Source organism: Opisthocomus hoazin, chromosome 8 (genome assembly GCF_030867145.1).
Source record: "Opisthocomus hoazin isolate bOpiHoa1 chromosome 8, bOpiHoa1.hap1, whole genome shotgun sequence".
NCBI lineage: Eukaryota > Metazoa > Chordata > Aves > Opisthocomiformes > Opisthocomidae > Opisthocomus > Opisthocomus hoazin.
Window position 1 is genome coordinate 13,598,559 of NC_134421.1, and position 13,379 is coordinate 13,611,937.

General features: G+C 44.0%; 1 protein-coding gene across 1 annotated transcript in view; it reads right to left on the reverse strand.

Moving 5' to 3' along the window:
• The window catches only part of SYN3 (synapsin III), a 202,229-nt gene that overhangs the window by 155,062 nt on the left and 33,788 nt on the right, over window positions 1–13,379 (reverse strand). Inside the window, exons 3-4 of the mRNA XM_009944026.2 lie at window positions 12,506–12,563; window positions 806–897 (exon numbers count right to left, since the gene is read on the reverse strand). Of these exons, the coding sequence (XP_009942328.2) occupies window positions 806–897; window positions 12,506–12,563 (150 nt within the window). The remainder of the gene's footprint in view (window positions 1–805; window positions 898–12,505; window positions 12,564–13,379) is intronic.

Genomic DNA, 13,379 nt, shown 5'->3' on the forward strand with positions numbered 1-13,379 from the left:
GAAAGGCAATATCAGGGCTATGTAAACAGAGGCATTTTACCATTATAGACAGACGTGACAACCTACACCGCTTTCTATATAGCACCAGTAAGAATGTATCTAACATTAACTCCAAATTGCAGGCACTCTGGTGTCGGAAGGAAAGGGAGCAATGCTTTTGGCAAGTGAATTGGGTGCATGATTGGAGAAGCATTGCTCAGGAGAAGAGTCTGCTTGCAATGACTGCAATTACAAAGTAATGCTAGTAGGGACAGAAGTCCCCATCAAACAGAGGTATGGTCCTACCTCTGAGATACACCACAGGGCAAAGCTGGAGCATTGGGAGTCTCTGGCAAAAAAGGTGGTATTTCAGGAGCAAATCAGGCTGTGAGGATGAGGATCACGGAAAGGCTTTGTGGCTATTGCAAGTGTAGTCCTCTGGGATCAGGACCTAACACAGGTAGGCTAATGAATGCAAGGCACTCTTTACAATGAAGTACACAGAAAGAGAGAAAAATCAAGAGAAAGGAAGATCCATTGTCCCTTTTACTGGAAGGTCTGAGGCTAAAAAGAACCTGAAAAGGAGGCATTTGCGGTTGCATGGAGGGTCTAGACTGGAAACAATGATTGTATGGCATAATGTGCAACTGAGGACGGATACAAAACCATCAAAGTCAGGTCAATCTTTCCACTGCTTCCAGGAAACCTTGAAGTCACCAGGACTGCACTGCCCTAGTTCAGATACCAGTCAGACCCTCAGGTCATTCTGCTTGCCCCAGTACTGCTCCAGAAAGCCCGATTTTCATGCCAAGCTGGTGCTCCTCACCTTACCACCTTGGTGCCGTTCCTCATGACCTGCATGTCCACCATGCAGCCGCCCGTGACGTAAGCAGCCAGGTTCAGCTCGGAGAACTCAGCCTGGAGTGGAGCAAAAGGACAGAGTGTTACTCAAGGGCAGCAGAGACATAAACACACAGATACAAACACAGAATTGTCTTCGGCTGGAATGAGCCTTTCCTTCTTTTTCTTTTTTTTTTCTTCTTTTTTTTTTTTTTTCTTTTTTTCCATTAGGCAATGGAGAGATCCAGTTACAGCTGATTTGCCCTGGAGAGACTGCAGAAGTATTTACAGCTCCCACACTTGGGGTGTACAAGTATACAGGATTAGGCTTATTGCAGTAATAAGTACTGAAGGAATTAAGAATGAGCAAGCTGAAAAATGCATACAGGAATGAATAATAATAATAATAAAAAGAGGTAAGGTCATTTGAATTCAAATTCCAAGTTTCCACTTGGAAACATCCATTTACAATTATGTCTAGGTTGGCTGTCGTGCCACTGGCCAGCTGTAAACTTAATACAAAAGATTTAAACCTTCCTAAATAGCCTCTTTCTGCTACAGGAAGGTGATAAGCACAGAAACCCACCTGATGCGGTTTACTTCTTAAGATTTTAACTGTTAAAAGTTTAGCAAAGCTGGCTAGGCTGTTAACAGTGCTGCTCAATTATTAAAACACTTTATATCTTAAAAGAGGTGCGACTTACAAGGCTGGAAAGGTTGGCAAGGAATATTTAAGCTACAGGGAGCAAAAGGCAATGTGCAGGGGCGTGATTACGGCCGCAGTGGGTGTCTGCGAAGGTTAAGACACAAATCAGAGTGATTAACTGAGCGAGAGGGGTGATAATCCTGCTGCGTGGCCGCTGGCTCCGCTGCCCTGCAGACAGGAGTGCCAGCAAGACTCAGTGGTCTCAGCAGGAGGAGGATGGCAGGATTAGCTGATCAGTGCTCGTCTTGGGCTCCAAATCATAACTCTGTCGTTTATGAGCAGTTGAGTAGACCTTAAACTAGAATAGCCTATTATTGTGCCAGGCAAGTCCTCCCTTTCCAACCAGATGAAAACATATCTGTACAGATTCAGAATCTTCTATTAAATTAGTGCCTGTGTGTACAAATATAAATACAAATAATCAGGTTTCATTTTTTGAGACAGAAAATTTAGTCTTCTTCCTTTGAACAGCTTTTTTCCCCCTTCTTGTTAAGGCATTTCTTTCAGACTTAGGATGGAGACTGGGCAGCAGTAAAATCATCTTCTAACCAGTGGCTACCTAATGTCAGAGCACTCAGATGGTGTTGCTAACGTTCATGATTTTATGGAGATCGTTATACTATTTAATGTTCTTCTGATACTTTTACTAGCTGTAACCAAAAGATAACGCCAGGAAAAACTCTGCAGAAAAAAAATTAAAAGCCCAAAATAAAAAAGCATGATTTGTGCTCATGAACACATGGAAAAAACTTGCCAATGGAGAACCAGTGCACCTGTAAAGGCTCAGAGGCCAGACAAACAAATGAAAAAATCACTTCCAACTTTCTTTTTTTAAAATCCACATAATTTTAAAGCAATAACCATGTACTGGTGACCCGATGATGTAATGAGATTTCATGTCTGCGGCCCTGTGTAAACTTTTCACAGCAACACCCTTACATGATCTTACATCATTGCAACTCCCAATTACAATGAAAGGAGGGGGAAAATTCCTGTTGCCAAGAAATAAATCCTGCTTCAGACACACACACATACAGAGCAAATGGCAGTGGCGCAGGTGACCGGCTGGGCTTTTCTTGTGAGATTGCACACTGTTGCCTTGGCCACAGCCATGCTTTTTCAGTGATCATACTGGATCAGAGAGAAGAAAATATGTACCTCTAAAAGGCACCTGCATTTTATACATTTAAAAATATCTTAATAGATGTAAGGAGTGGGGGGTACCCCTTGAACAAATTCAGCAAGAGCAGATGCTTTGGGTGCCACCAGAGAGCTCCCCAGTGGGTCAAGGCAAGCTTGCTACCTTACACATGGCCCCAAGAGGCTCTGTGGACTGGGAAGATGAAAGCATGGCTTTCCCACCTCTATGTCTGCGCGTGCCTCAGAGGTGTCCCACTCTGAGAGTGTTACTGAGATGGACCTTCAGCTTGTACAGCTGAGGGATGCATCGTCTGATGTGAACACCAGAGAAAGAGAGGGAAGTTTTAGGTCTGTGTTTTCATATTTTTAATGCTTTTTTTCCGTAATTTTTTTGTACTAAAGAGCTTAACACTTTGCTGGGGATGAAAATGGGCCATCTTCATTTGATAGCTGGAACTTACAATCTAAGTAAGTCGGTCTGACAGGCATTGCCTCGAGTCAGTCAGACCAAACAAAGCTGTGTTCAGACTTGTGATGTCCAAAGAGGCCTGGGAATCCCCTGAGCTGGTAAGTCCTTCATACCAAACTGCCAGGACCGATTTCAGGCCTGCTGATGTCAGGAGCCAGAAGAAAGGGAGAAATGCCTTTGGCAACCATTGTCCAGGACATCCTGGCAAGGAGGGAGGAGTGGAGAGAGAGTCTGGGGGACTTGGATACCTCAGCCCAAAGAATCCAGATATACAATCAGAGTTGAGGGACAATCCTAATCTTTTCCTGGTGTTCACTCCTGCTTTAAGGGACTAAGTTAAGGATGGTTGCTGCTTTCATGTAGCTGCTTTGTCCCATCCGACAGGCTGCTGCTAGCTGGCGTTTGGAAGAAGGCTGAAAACTTCAGTCAGCAGAAATTGTTTCCTGTTGATTTTCCAGTGCTCCCTGTATTTTTAACTTTGTGGGTTTTGTAGCCTGATGACTTCCCTTGGCTGGGATTTCAAGTCTGAGATCATCTCCAGCCTGAGTTTACCTTCCAGACAAAGAGGTCTTTGAAAGCAGCCCATGCAGACAGAGAGACAGGTAACTATGCATAAAACAGGAGAGCCCAGCTCCCCGTGGCCTTGCAGAGTCATTTGCATTAGGACTCATCGAATAGAAGGAGGCATTACATGAGCCTGATGGTGTTTTATACTTGCTTTGCACTGGTGCCAGTGGCTGGAAAAACATTCAGGGCAAGAGTGAACCACGTGTGACAAACGTGACACAATCCGTCTTGAAGAATAACACAATACAGACTGCAGGAGTAGAAACATTTTGTAGCTCTGTAAGGGCCTGATCTGAGAGGATGCCCCCAGATATTTTGAGAATAGTTCTGTTAAAAATGCCTGTTTCAGGTATTCAGATTCAGAAATCTCTCCAGATCATTTGGACTAAACCTTAAGTCGCTTAAGCGACTCTCAGTTTCTCCCATCAGTGTTCTCTGAGTGCTTTGGTGAGCCGTTTTAGAGTTTCTGTAGCCATACCTATTAATGAATCACAGGAAGCACGTGATCAAGGTGGATTTTAAGCATTTTTTTGTAGAATAACATGAAGTTGTGTTGGAAGGACTTTAAGACATCACACAGTCTGTCTCTCTTCCCTAAGGCAGGATCACCTCTACATCTGCCATTGTGTGCAGATACTACATAACCTGCTTGTATCTTCCACAGATGAGGAACCTCCTCAGGCAATCTGTGCCTTTACAACCTTGGAAAGTTTTCTCAATGTCAAACCTAAATCTCTCCCCTTACTTTTCAAGACGATAATTTCTTGGCCATGATGTCCTCCTGCAGAACCTGAAGACTTACCCTTTCTTCTTTCTTTTTTTTTTTTTTTCTCCTAGGCAAAATCAACCCCACGCTTGCAAGATTTTTCTTGTAGGTGATGTTTTTCAACACAGTGATCAGCGTTGTTGCTGTCACTGAGATTCTCTCTGACAAGTCTGCAGCTTTCTTGAGTTGTAATGGCCTAAACTCAGCATGACCTTTCAGCAGAGACCTGACCTGTGTTGACAAAGATGCAAGGCAACTCGCCTTACATATAATATCACTGTCCATATATTCCAGTATGGATTTTTCATATGTGCGGCAATGTGACTATTTCTTAACTCATTCTGGCTGAGATCCGCTGTAATCCTTGCATTGCTCTGTCTAGTCTACTGACTCGTCTTCAGTTCCTTGTCTTGTGCATCTGCCATTGATGATTGATGCATAAGGAGGAGGTTTGTCAATGTCTATAAAAACCTGAGAGGAGGTAGCAAAGAAGATGGAGCTGTACTCTTGTCAGTGGTGCCCAAGCAAAGGACAAGGGGCAATGGGCACAAAATGAAATACGCTAAATTCCATGTAAACACAGGAAAACTCCCTTCTTATTGCAGTGACGGTTGAACACTGGAACAGGTTTCCCAGAGAGGCTGTGGGGCCTCCATCCCTGGAGACACTAAAACTTTAATTGGCCATGGCCTTGGGCAGCCTGCTCTAAGTGGCCTTGTTCAGAGCAGGATATTGGACTACAAGGTATCCAGATGAGTCTTCAACCTCAACAGCCTCAACTGTCCTGTGATGTTTGGTATCTGGCACATGTCCTTATTAAACTTCTCCCTGCATGTCAAAAAGGAGCAGATGCCGAGGGTTAGTTCATCTTCTTTGGGGCACAGGAATGCAGGAACAGGGATGCAAGACAGGTTGTGGATTTGTGTTTTGGGGGCATGGTGACTGGTTTGTTTTTTTTTAAAGCAAGCAGGCTCGGTGTGTCCATGCACCAATAAGCACATTGGGCTTTTTTGAGTTACTGAACTTTCTAAGCCCCCATCTGTATATAACCTAACTAAAAGCTATTCAGGTTAGTTATTGCTTAAAAAGGAGACACAAAGTTACATTAGAATTCTGTATGGATATTTGCATATATGCCCCCTATTTGCATATACACTGCACATACACAAAAATAGCAGAAGGGTTTTAACACTGCTAGGGAACTTTGGCACTTTTCTCAGTGCAACACGCCACATGCTACATCACATACACCGGCTTTTTGGGGGGATATTCCATCACATAAATCACAGCACTGAGCTACCACTACAATACATAGCTTTCCATAAGGCAATGCAGACTATCCACATCAGGATCCTAAACATGAGCTCAGTAGTTACTCTGACCAGCCCCTCTTCCCGACATGGGCATGTAGGAAGGTGGGTTGACTTGTGGCACTGGAGCCACAGTGGCTTGCGGGGCACTGTGTCTCTCACATGGCCAGAGCTCCCCAGTCTCCATGTCTCCTTTGGCTCTCCCCTGCTCACTGATTGTGTCCTGACCAAGGCTCTCCATTCTCCCAGTCTTGCTCCTGAAACTTCTCACCAGTTACCACTACATGTCTGCTTTTCTCCCCCATGCCCCGTGACACAAAATGCAGCCAGAATAACAGGCTGGTCCATGCCATGGCTTAGGCACTTGGGATGAGGAATTACTACTGTCTAATCAAATCACATACATTCCTCAGTGGATTTTACGCTTTAGCTTTTGGTGGATCTTCCAAAATGTACAAGGGAAGAAAGACTTTGGCAGACACCAGGCTGCATTCCTGTAACACATTTCACTACAACCATTACACGCATTCTGGGGGGAAGCAAGAAATCCCTAAATCCTGCACAGACAGAGGGTGAGCAGATCATATGGATGCGAACAGGGGGAGGGCTAGGGCTGTGCATGCTTGGTGTGCACATGCATGCAGAATTACAGATTACACACCCATATTCCCCATGCCTCTTTCCTGAGACATTGTCCCTTGGGGAGGCACCCTACTCCCCACCTGCCCCCAGTATAGGGATTGCTTTCTGGGAGAAAAGGATGGAGAGGGTCCAGCTGGGAGGGGGATGCTGCTGTACGGCTCCAAGGGCAGCTGCCACAACATGAAGCCAGGATGCATGCTCCTCGGCTACAGACAGCGCTGAGGCTAAAGGTCCACACACCTTGACTGGTGTGAGTGCCTTTTGATGCATGAGCTCTGACGGCATTTAGTATCTTAAGTTTTCTTTTCAGAAGTTGTGTGACTGCCTGAAAATTGGAGCTCTAGCAAAAGCACATTTCTAAACCCTTTGATCCCAGGAAATAGCTCAAAAACATGAACTCTGTAAGCCTCCAAAAGCCAATGTAAATAAAAAGACAACTGAAGATGCTATTTATTTAAGAAATTTATGATTTTTGAGTCATTCCTGCCATTTCTCCAAGTCCCTTTATTCATGGTTTCTGAGTGCTTGTATGTGGCAAAGCTATGAGAACTGTTGTTGCTGTTCTTGAACTGCTTTCTGGCTTTCACTTGGAAAAAAACCCTTAAACATAAAATGAATAAAAATTATACAGTTATTTTGATGAGAGGCTAATTTTCCTCTCATCACACACGGGCCTATCAGACTCTACCTTTTGAAAGAACCACTTTATGCCACACATAAACATACCTCTTTAGGACGGGAAGTACAATGGAACTGGAATTCATGATTTGTATTACAATTATCTTCTGCGAGCGCCAAGTACAACTTTTTTCCTGACAATGCTGCCAACAGAGTCATAATCTATACCACAAGACTTTTCCAGAAGCATGTACATAGGAGTTCACTGAATAATCATTCCCTGAAAATAAACCAGGCAGCGGGAACAAGTGAATGAGCTGTGCAAGAAGAATGCTTGTCAGACGGACAGACGGGCCCACCTCGTCACAGCAGGAAATGGTGGGAAGGAGACGGGTGGACAAACAATAGGAATAAAAATTTAGATGAACCTTTTGGCCTCATCACTCCCCCTTCGCCCTTTTCACCTCCTTGCACCATCAATTAGCTGATGCCAGGAAAGATGTCTCTGAATATATTAAAATGCCTTTGGCAAATACCTGAAGGAAAGGTACGCCGAAGGTGGAAGACTCTCTCTAAGAAACGCTGCTTGCCCTTGCCTGCTAGGTTTGTGCTTTCCTCAGTCTGGGCTCTCATCAGTCAGCGCAGGGCACAGAAGTGGAAAAGCTCACCAGAACCATAGCGTCTAACCCTTGCTGCTGCAGGCACCATGTTATGAAACCCTTTCTTAAACTAATGTATCTGTTGAAAGCAGTCGTGTCTCCTGTTTGCCTCTGTTTTGGCAGGATTAACAAACTCAACTCTTTCAGCCTCCTCTCATAAGTCAGGTGTCTGTGGTCACTCCAGTGATCCCGCTTTGCACGTCTCCTGCTTTGTGGGCACCTCTGTCCCAGACAGGTGGCAAGTGTGCCACTCATCTGACCACTGTCCACAGTGTCATGGTCTGTCTGATGGGTCTGTGGCTGGCCGGCTCTCAGCCCTGGCTCTCCTGCCCTCTTCTGCTTGTACCTGGGTGTGCTGGGGATTCATGGCCATGCGACATCACCCTTATGCATGGGACATGCCTGGCACCCAAGGAGACCCCTCACGCGGGGTATGTTACGATCCATATGGGAAATCCCAGAGTGATATGAAATCCTTAGGGAGTGCAAGGCTTAGTTTTCTCTGGGACAGGGCAGAGAGGGTGGGGAACGAGATGCTGTATCACTACCAGTTGACTCCAGTGATGGAAAACACTTGACAGAGCAGAAGGCCTATGGTAGAAACCCTCCTCTTCCTGAATAGAACAGGTTTCCTAATTCCTCCTGTCCTCTGGCCAGTGAAGGACTGAGAGAATTAAATCAAAATGGATTTTGGGAGAGACTAAAAGCAATATGGTCAACTCCTGTGGCACTTTAAGAGTCTTCTTTAAGATCAACTTAGACTTAGAGTCATTTAGTCAAATCTCTATTTTTCATTTCTAAAAGAATTTCTCTAGGTTTTTTGTTTCTAGAGAAAAGAACTGGAGATGTATACACTGCAGTTCTCAGAGCTAGAAATCACAAGACAACTAAAAGCTGCAACATGGATCAAAATCTAAGAACCTTATTTTTAGCATAAAATAGAGATAGTGTTTTTAGGCTCAGCTGCTCCTTAGCATTTAGGGGTTTACCCACACTGAGTGAAACTTAAACCATCAGAGTTTTAACAGGAATGGGTCAACAGACTTTGACTTTTTAATCAGTGTTTCATTTAGTCTTAGGAAAAACTACGATTGCTACCAAAAGTCTTGTACTGGAAAAATATCCAATCAAAAGGTAATCCTGACTGCCTTCAAAGAAAAAGGGGCCCTGATTCAGGAGAGCACTTACACTTGCTTCCTACCGCCCCAGCCCTCACTCAGCCCTGCGCCTCTCACCTGCAGCCATCAGGGACAAGGCAATGGTGTTGCATGCCTGGGTTTCAGTCAAGAGTGGGCACTAATAAATCCTGCAGCCTTTAAAGCACATCAATAAATATGTTTATGATGAACACTAGAAGAGGTGAAACAAAGGTGGAAACAAAGTCGGGTCTCACCTTCATTTTAATGAATAAGGGGAGACAGCATAGGCTGGAGAGGGTGTACCCACCACAGTGACCCTGACAACTCTCTCTCTCCTCTTCACTGGCACCAGGCAGTGCCCACAGCGTCTCTTGTCTCTTGACAGTGGTAATGGGCCTAGCTGAAGAACAAGGGCCTGAGGATGGTATCGAGGTCATGCAATTAATTTCTGTGCTAAAGAACTAGAAAACGTTCTTCAAGAGTCCTTAAAACCTATTTTCATACAAGCTGAGGCTTACAGAAGCAGCTCCCCGAGCAGCAGGACGGCATTAAACAGTCTCATCCCTGTGGATTACCCAGTGTCTAATACGAACTGAATTCACCTCTTGTAGAAACTTGGTATCTTGAAACCTCTGCCTGTTTCTCCGATTCAGCTGAAATCAGCCAATGCCTTCCACAGCGTTGGGTAGGGGGTAGACAGAGCGAGACAGTATGATCACATATGTCTTGCATTCCTCGGACGGCACCCAAGAGGGAGAGGCAGCTCAGAGAGCTGGTAGGGGCGTACAACCAGATTAGATAACTGACTTCCCGCTGCTGAGAGAGGGAGAGACAGCGCTGCTTTCAGCACTCCTGGATAATAAGAAGTGATGTCATGACTAAAAAAAATATCACCTACTATCCTGCTCTGCTTCCCCCCAAAGATTGCTGAAATGGGTTGCTGAGAAAGAATTAAGATGTAATAGAGATGGAGATGAAAGAGAAAGAGAAAAAGCAACCAGTTCCTTCAGTTTAAACCAACTACAGAGCATCCTGGAAGAATGGCAAAAAAATTAACACAGTCAGAAAAAATAGAGCAGTTGCTTTTTCCCAGTGTGGTTTTTCAAGAGTATTTAACATTTGGATATTTCCTTTCACTGCTTTCTGCCATTCAGTCTTTTTTGTTATTTAGTTTTTCTAGATCAAAAGTGGCTTTTCCTATAAAACATAAAAAAATTTCCTAAGGCAAACTGTATTTCTGGCTGAGTCAATAATATGTGGTTTTCTGAAGCAGGATCAAGTGGAAAACTGAAAGACTAAATGCACTTACTGAGCAGACCAAGTGGCTCAAGAGTTGCCTGAGAGTCAAACTTTGATCTGATGCAGAGTTTGTTCAGGACTGAATGGCCAGGATAGGGCATGTGCATCATGGCACAGTCTGTGTACCGCTCACGAGACAGTTATAGAAGTGAGGAATGGCGAGCTGGGAGCTCAAAGAGAAAGGTGTGGACCAGGATGGTAAACACAGTTATTCCCTGCTTTTTTATTCGGTAAGGAGACTGTGGAAGAACATTCGTTTTTCAGGTCAACAGCATCTGCATTCAGCCTCAGAGGACCTTTTCCACAACAGTTTGTGCTCCAGGATTGTGCTTGGGGAAGAGCATGAAGAAGCCAGGAAGGCTACAGATAATCAGGGAGGAGCAATGGGTGAAAATTAAATATCAAGAAATACTGAGCAAGGATGGATGGGCAAAAAAAAAGGGACAAAAAGCCAGAGTCTGAAGAAAGAATTGCCCTTCTCTTGGCCTCAATGATACGCAGAGGGGCCTGAGGTCAGATTCAAGGACTGCCCGTGACAATGCAGCTTCTGTGTTTCCCTTGACAGACAGTGATCCAGCTGGGGAAAGGGATCATCCCTTCTGCTTTCCAGCTCTGGGGGAGTCAAGAGCAGTTCCCTGCCCGCTGTGTGGAGGCTCGGCTGCCTGATCTGAGGGCCATGGAGGGGGCAAGGGGAAGCAGCCAGGATCCTTGTTCATTGTTCCTCAACCCTCCTACCCACTGCACACTTCATTCCCTTAGGCAATGCTGCAGTCACTATGCTGAGTATTCAAAGGCAGCTCCAAGGACCCTGGCAATGGTCCTTATCAGCAGAGTCACACTAGCCTTATGGCCTTTGCCTGGAGCAATTTGGTGCCTTGTCTCAAACTTGAACATTCAGGTTACGTCAAGGATTTCAAGAGACAGATTGTGAAAGTCTCCCTGAAAGAGTCCTTGGGGAATTGTGATAAGCTAACTAGTGATGATGACAAGGGTCATTGCTGGGTTTAACCCGTCAAGGATCAAGAGTCCACTTCTGCCCTTCTCCACCTACCAATCATTTGAAGATAGTTCCTTTATAGAACCTCAAGTGCAATAACATTTGAGGAGAAGGACTATGAGGGGAAAGGCAGAGGCTGGAGGTTTAGGAAAGAATTAACAGGTCATTTTGAAGAGTACCAGGTCTAGCTTTGAAGCTGACTCTGCGTTGAGTAGTGGAGTGAGATATATCAGAGGTTTGAAGGGCAAATCTGAACTGTTATTTGATTCCATGTTTCTGTGTGAGAAATGTGATTTTTAATTTTTTTTTCCTATTCTCTTTCAGGACATTTACTGAGGCAGCCAGCAAATTAAAGACTTGGATAAGGAAGTGCAAGTGAGAATTGTTCTTCCTATTACTACCCAGTGCTGACAAGTATGATACCAATGAAAAGAGGAAAATCAAGTGTTCATAGTATCATAGTTGCCAAAAAATGACTTGCTAACTTTTCTGTCCCAGACACAGCCTTTGATCAGAAAATGTGTGCTCATGTATAGTCCTAGGCAACTGGACAGCAACCCTTTGAAAAAGAAGGAACACCTTATCACAGGCAATGGGTCCTAAGAAAGTCTTCAAAACCACTGCATTAATAGTTCTCTACACACACACACACAAGTGTGCATGTGTCTGCACCCCCCACCTCCAATCCCCAACCCCCCGCAGAATCAACAGCTTTATAAAGACAGAAAATATCAGGTCATTCAAACAACATTTACCAGCTTGCTTTGTCCATCCAACCAGTTTTATAGCCCTAATGAATACAAAACAAGCATATTATCCCTTCAGGCAAGGCATTTGTCCAATGCCCTGCAAAGCACATCAGAAAACAGGCCTCAAACCTCCTTACTGTTCCTACGGACTTTCAACAGATAAAAGATTTTGCCATACGTAAGTTATTCAGCATACTTAAACCAAAGGTTTTAGGCTTAAATCAGGGTAAGCCAGAAGACTGGTATAGCTCACGTGGAACACAACATCACCAACATGTACTGTGGCATACTGGCTTTGCACCTTTTCAGGATTATACCTGGAACTGTGAGGTAGTTTTCCAATGGAGGAAATTACAATCTCATCACTAGAACAGAAAATTTCATTTTAAGCAACTGATTCTGCAAAGCAAAGCATTTATCAACTGATTCTGCAAAAGCAGGGAGGACAAAGGGATGCTCAAAGAAGATATTTTCATTTATAGCTCCCACAATTCCATAAATTGGACATGTCTTACAACATCTCATTAGTGACTTTCTTCAAGAGAAGAAATATCCACAGATTATCTGTCCTTAAGGCTCAGCTTTATCCACACATATTTTTTAGTCAAATTCTGTTGTCACTGACCTGTTCCACTCGGATATCAAATTCTCCATTCACCTTCTTCCCCTGGAAATATTTGGCCCTGCAGAAGAAATGAGAGAGACAAACATGGTTAGAGAAGACCTTTTGCTTTCATAACATACTGGTTTGCTTCTACTTTTCCCTTTTTGCTGAGGAATTTCTATCCGGGTCACAGCATGTTTTCATAATTCCTATCTTCTTTCAGCTTTCTGTTCTCCAGTAGAAACCTGCCAAGCCATATGAAAACCACATTGGAAGGTTCCTTCAAGGCTTGTAACTTTTTCATTTGATTTTCAAACTGAGCACTTTCATTTTTATTTCAAACTCAAGCCTATTCTCTTGCTCTCTTGCTACAGACCCACTTTTTGATTCTGAGAAACAGTACCTGCATCTACAGTGTTACTCATGAAGGATCTCTTCTTCCAAAATGAGAAACTGTGTTTGCTTTGGAGCTGAATAGTGTCATGAGAAGGACATTTACCTTCCGCTACCTCTGCTCCTAGCTGCCTATGCTATGCAGACAACAAAGGACTTTCAGAAGGATGGGTGGTTCATGAGATTGGGAAGGCTGATGGAGAAGAAAACATGGGAAAAGGGCAGGCAGTTTTAGCTTTTTTTATTCACATTTGTGTATACTTCCCCTTCTATTGATTTGTCAGCAGGGAAATTGCCAATATAATTTCCCCTGTGAATATTTCTCCCCAGTTCTTCCTCTCGTCAAACAAGCTTGACAGAAGAAGATATGAATTTATTTTCTCAGACCTCCCCCTAAAACTTCAGGAAGGCTATGTAGGTTCCAAGAAGGTCTCCTATTTGGAGAGCATTGAAAACACAGCTAAGCCCTGCAGGAGCTGTTTCCAGAGACAAAGTAACTTTC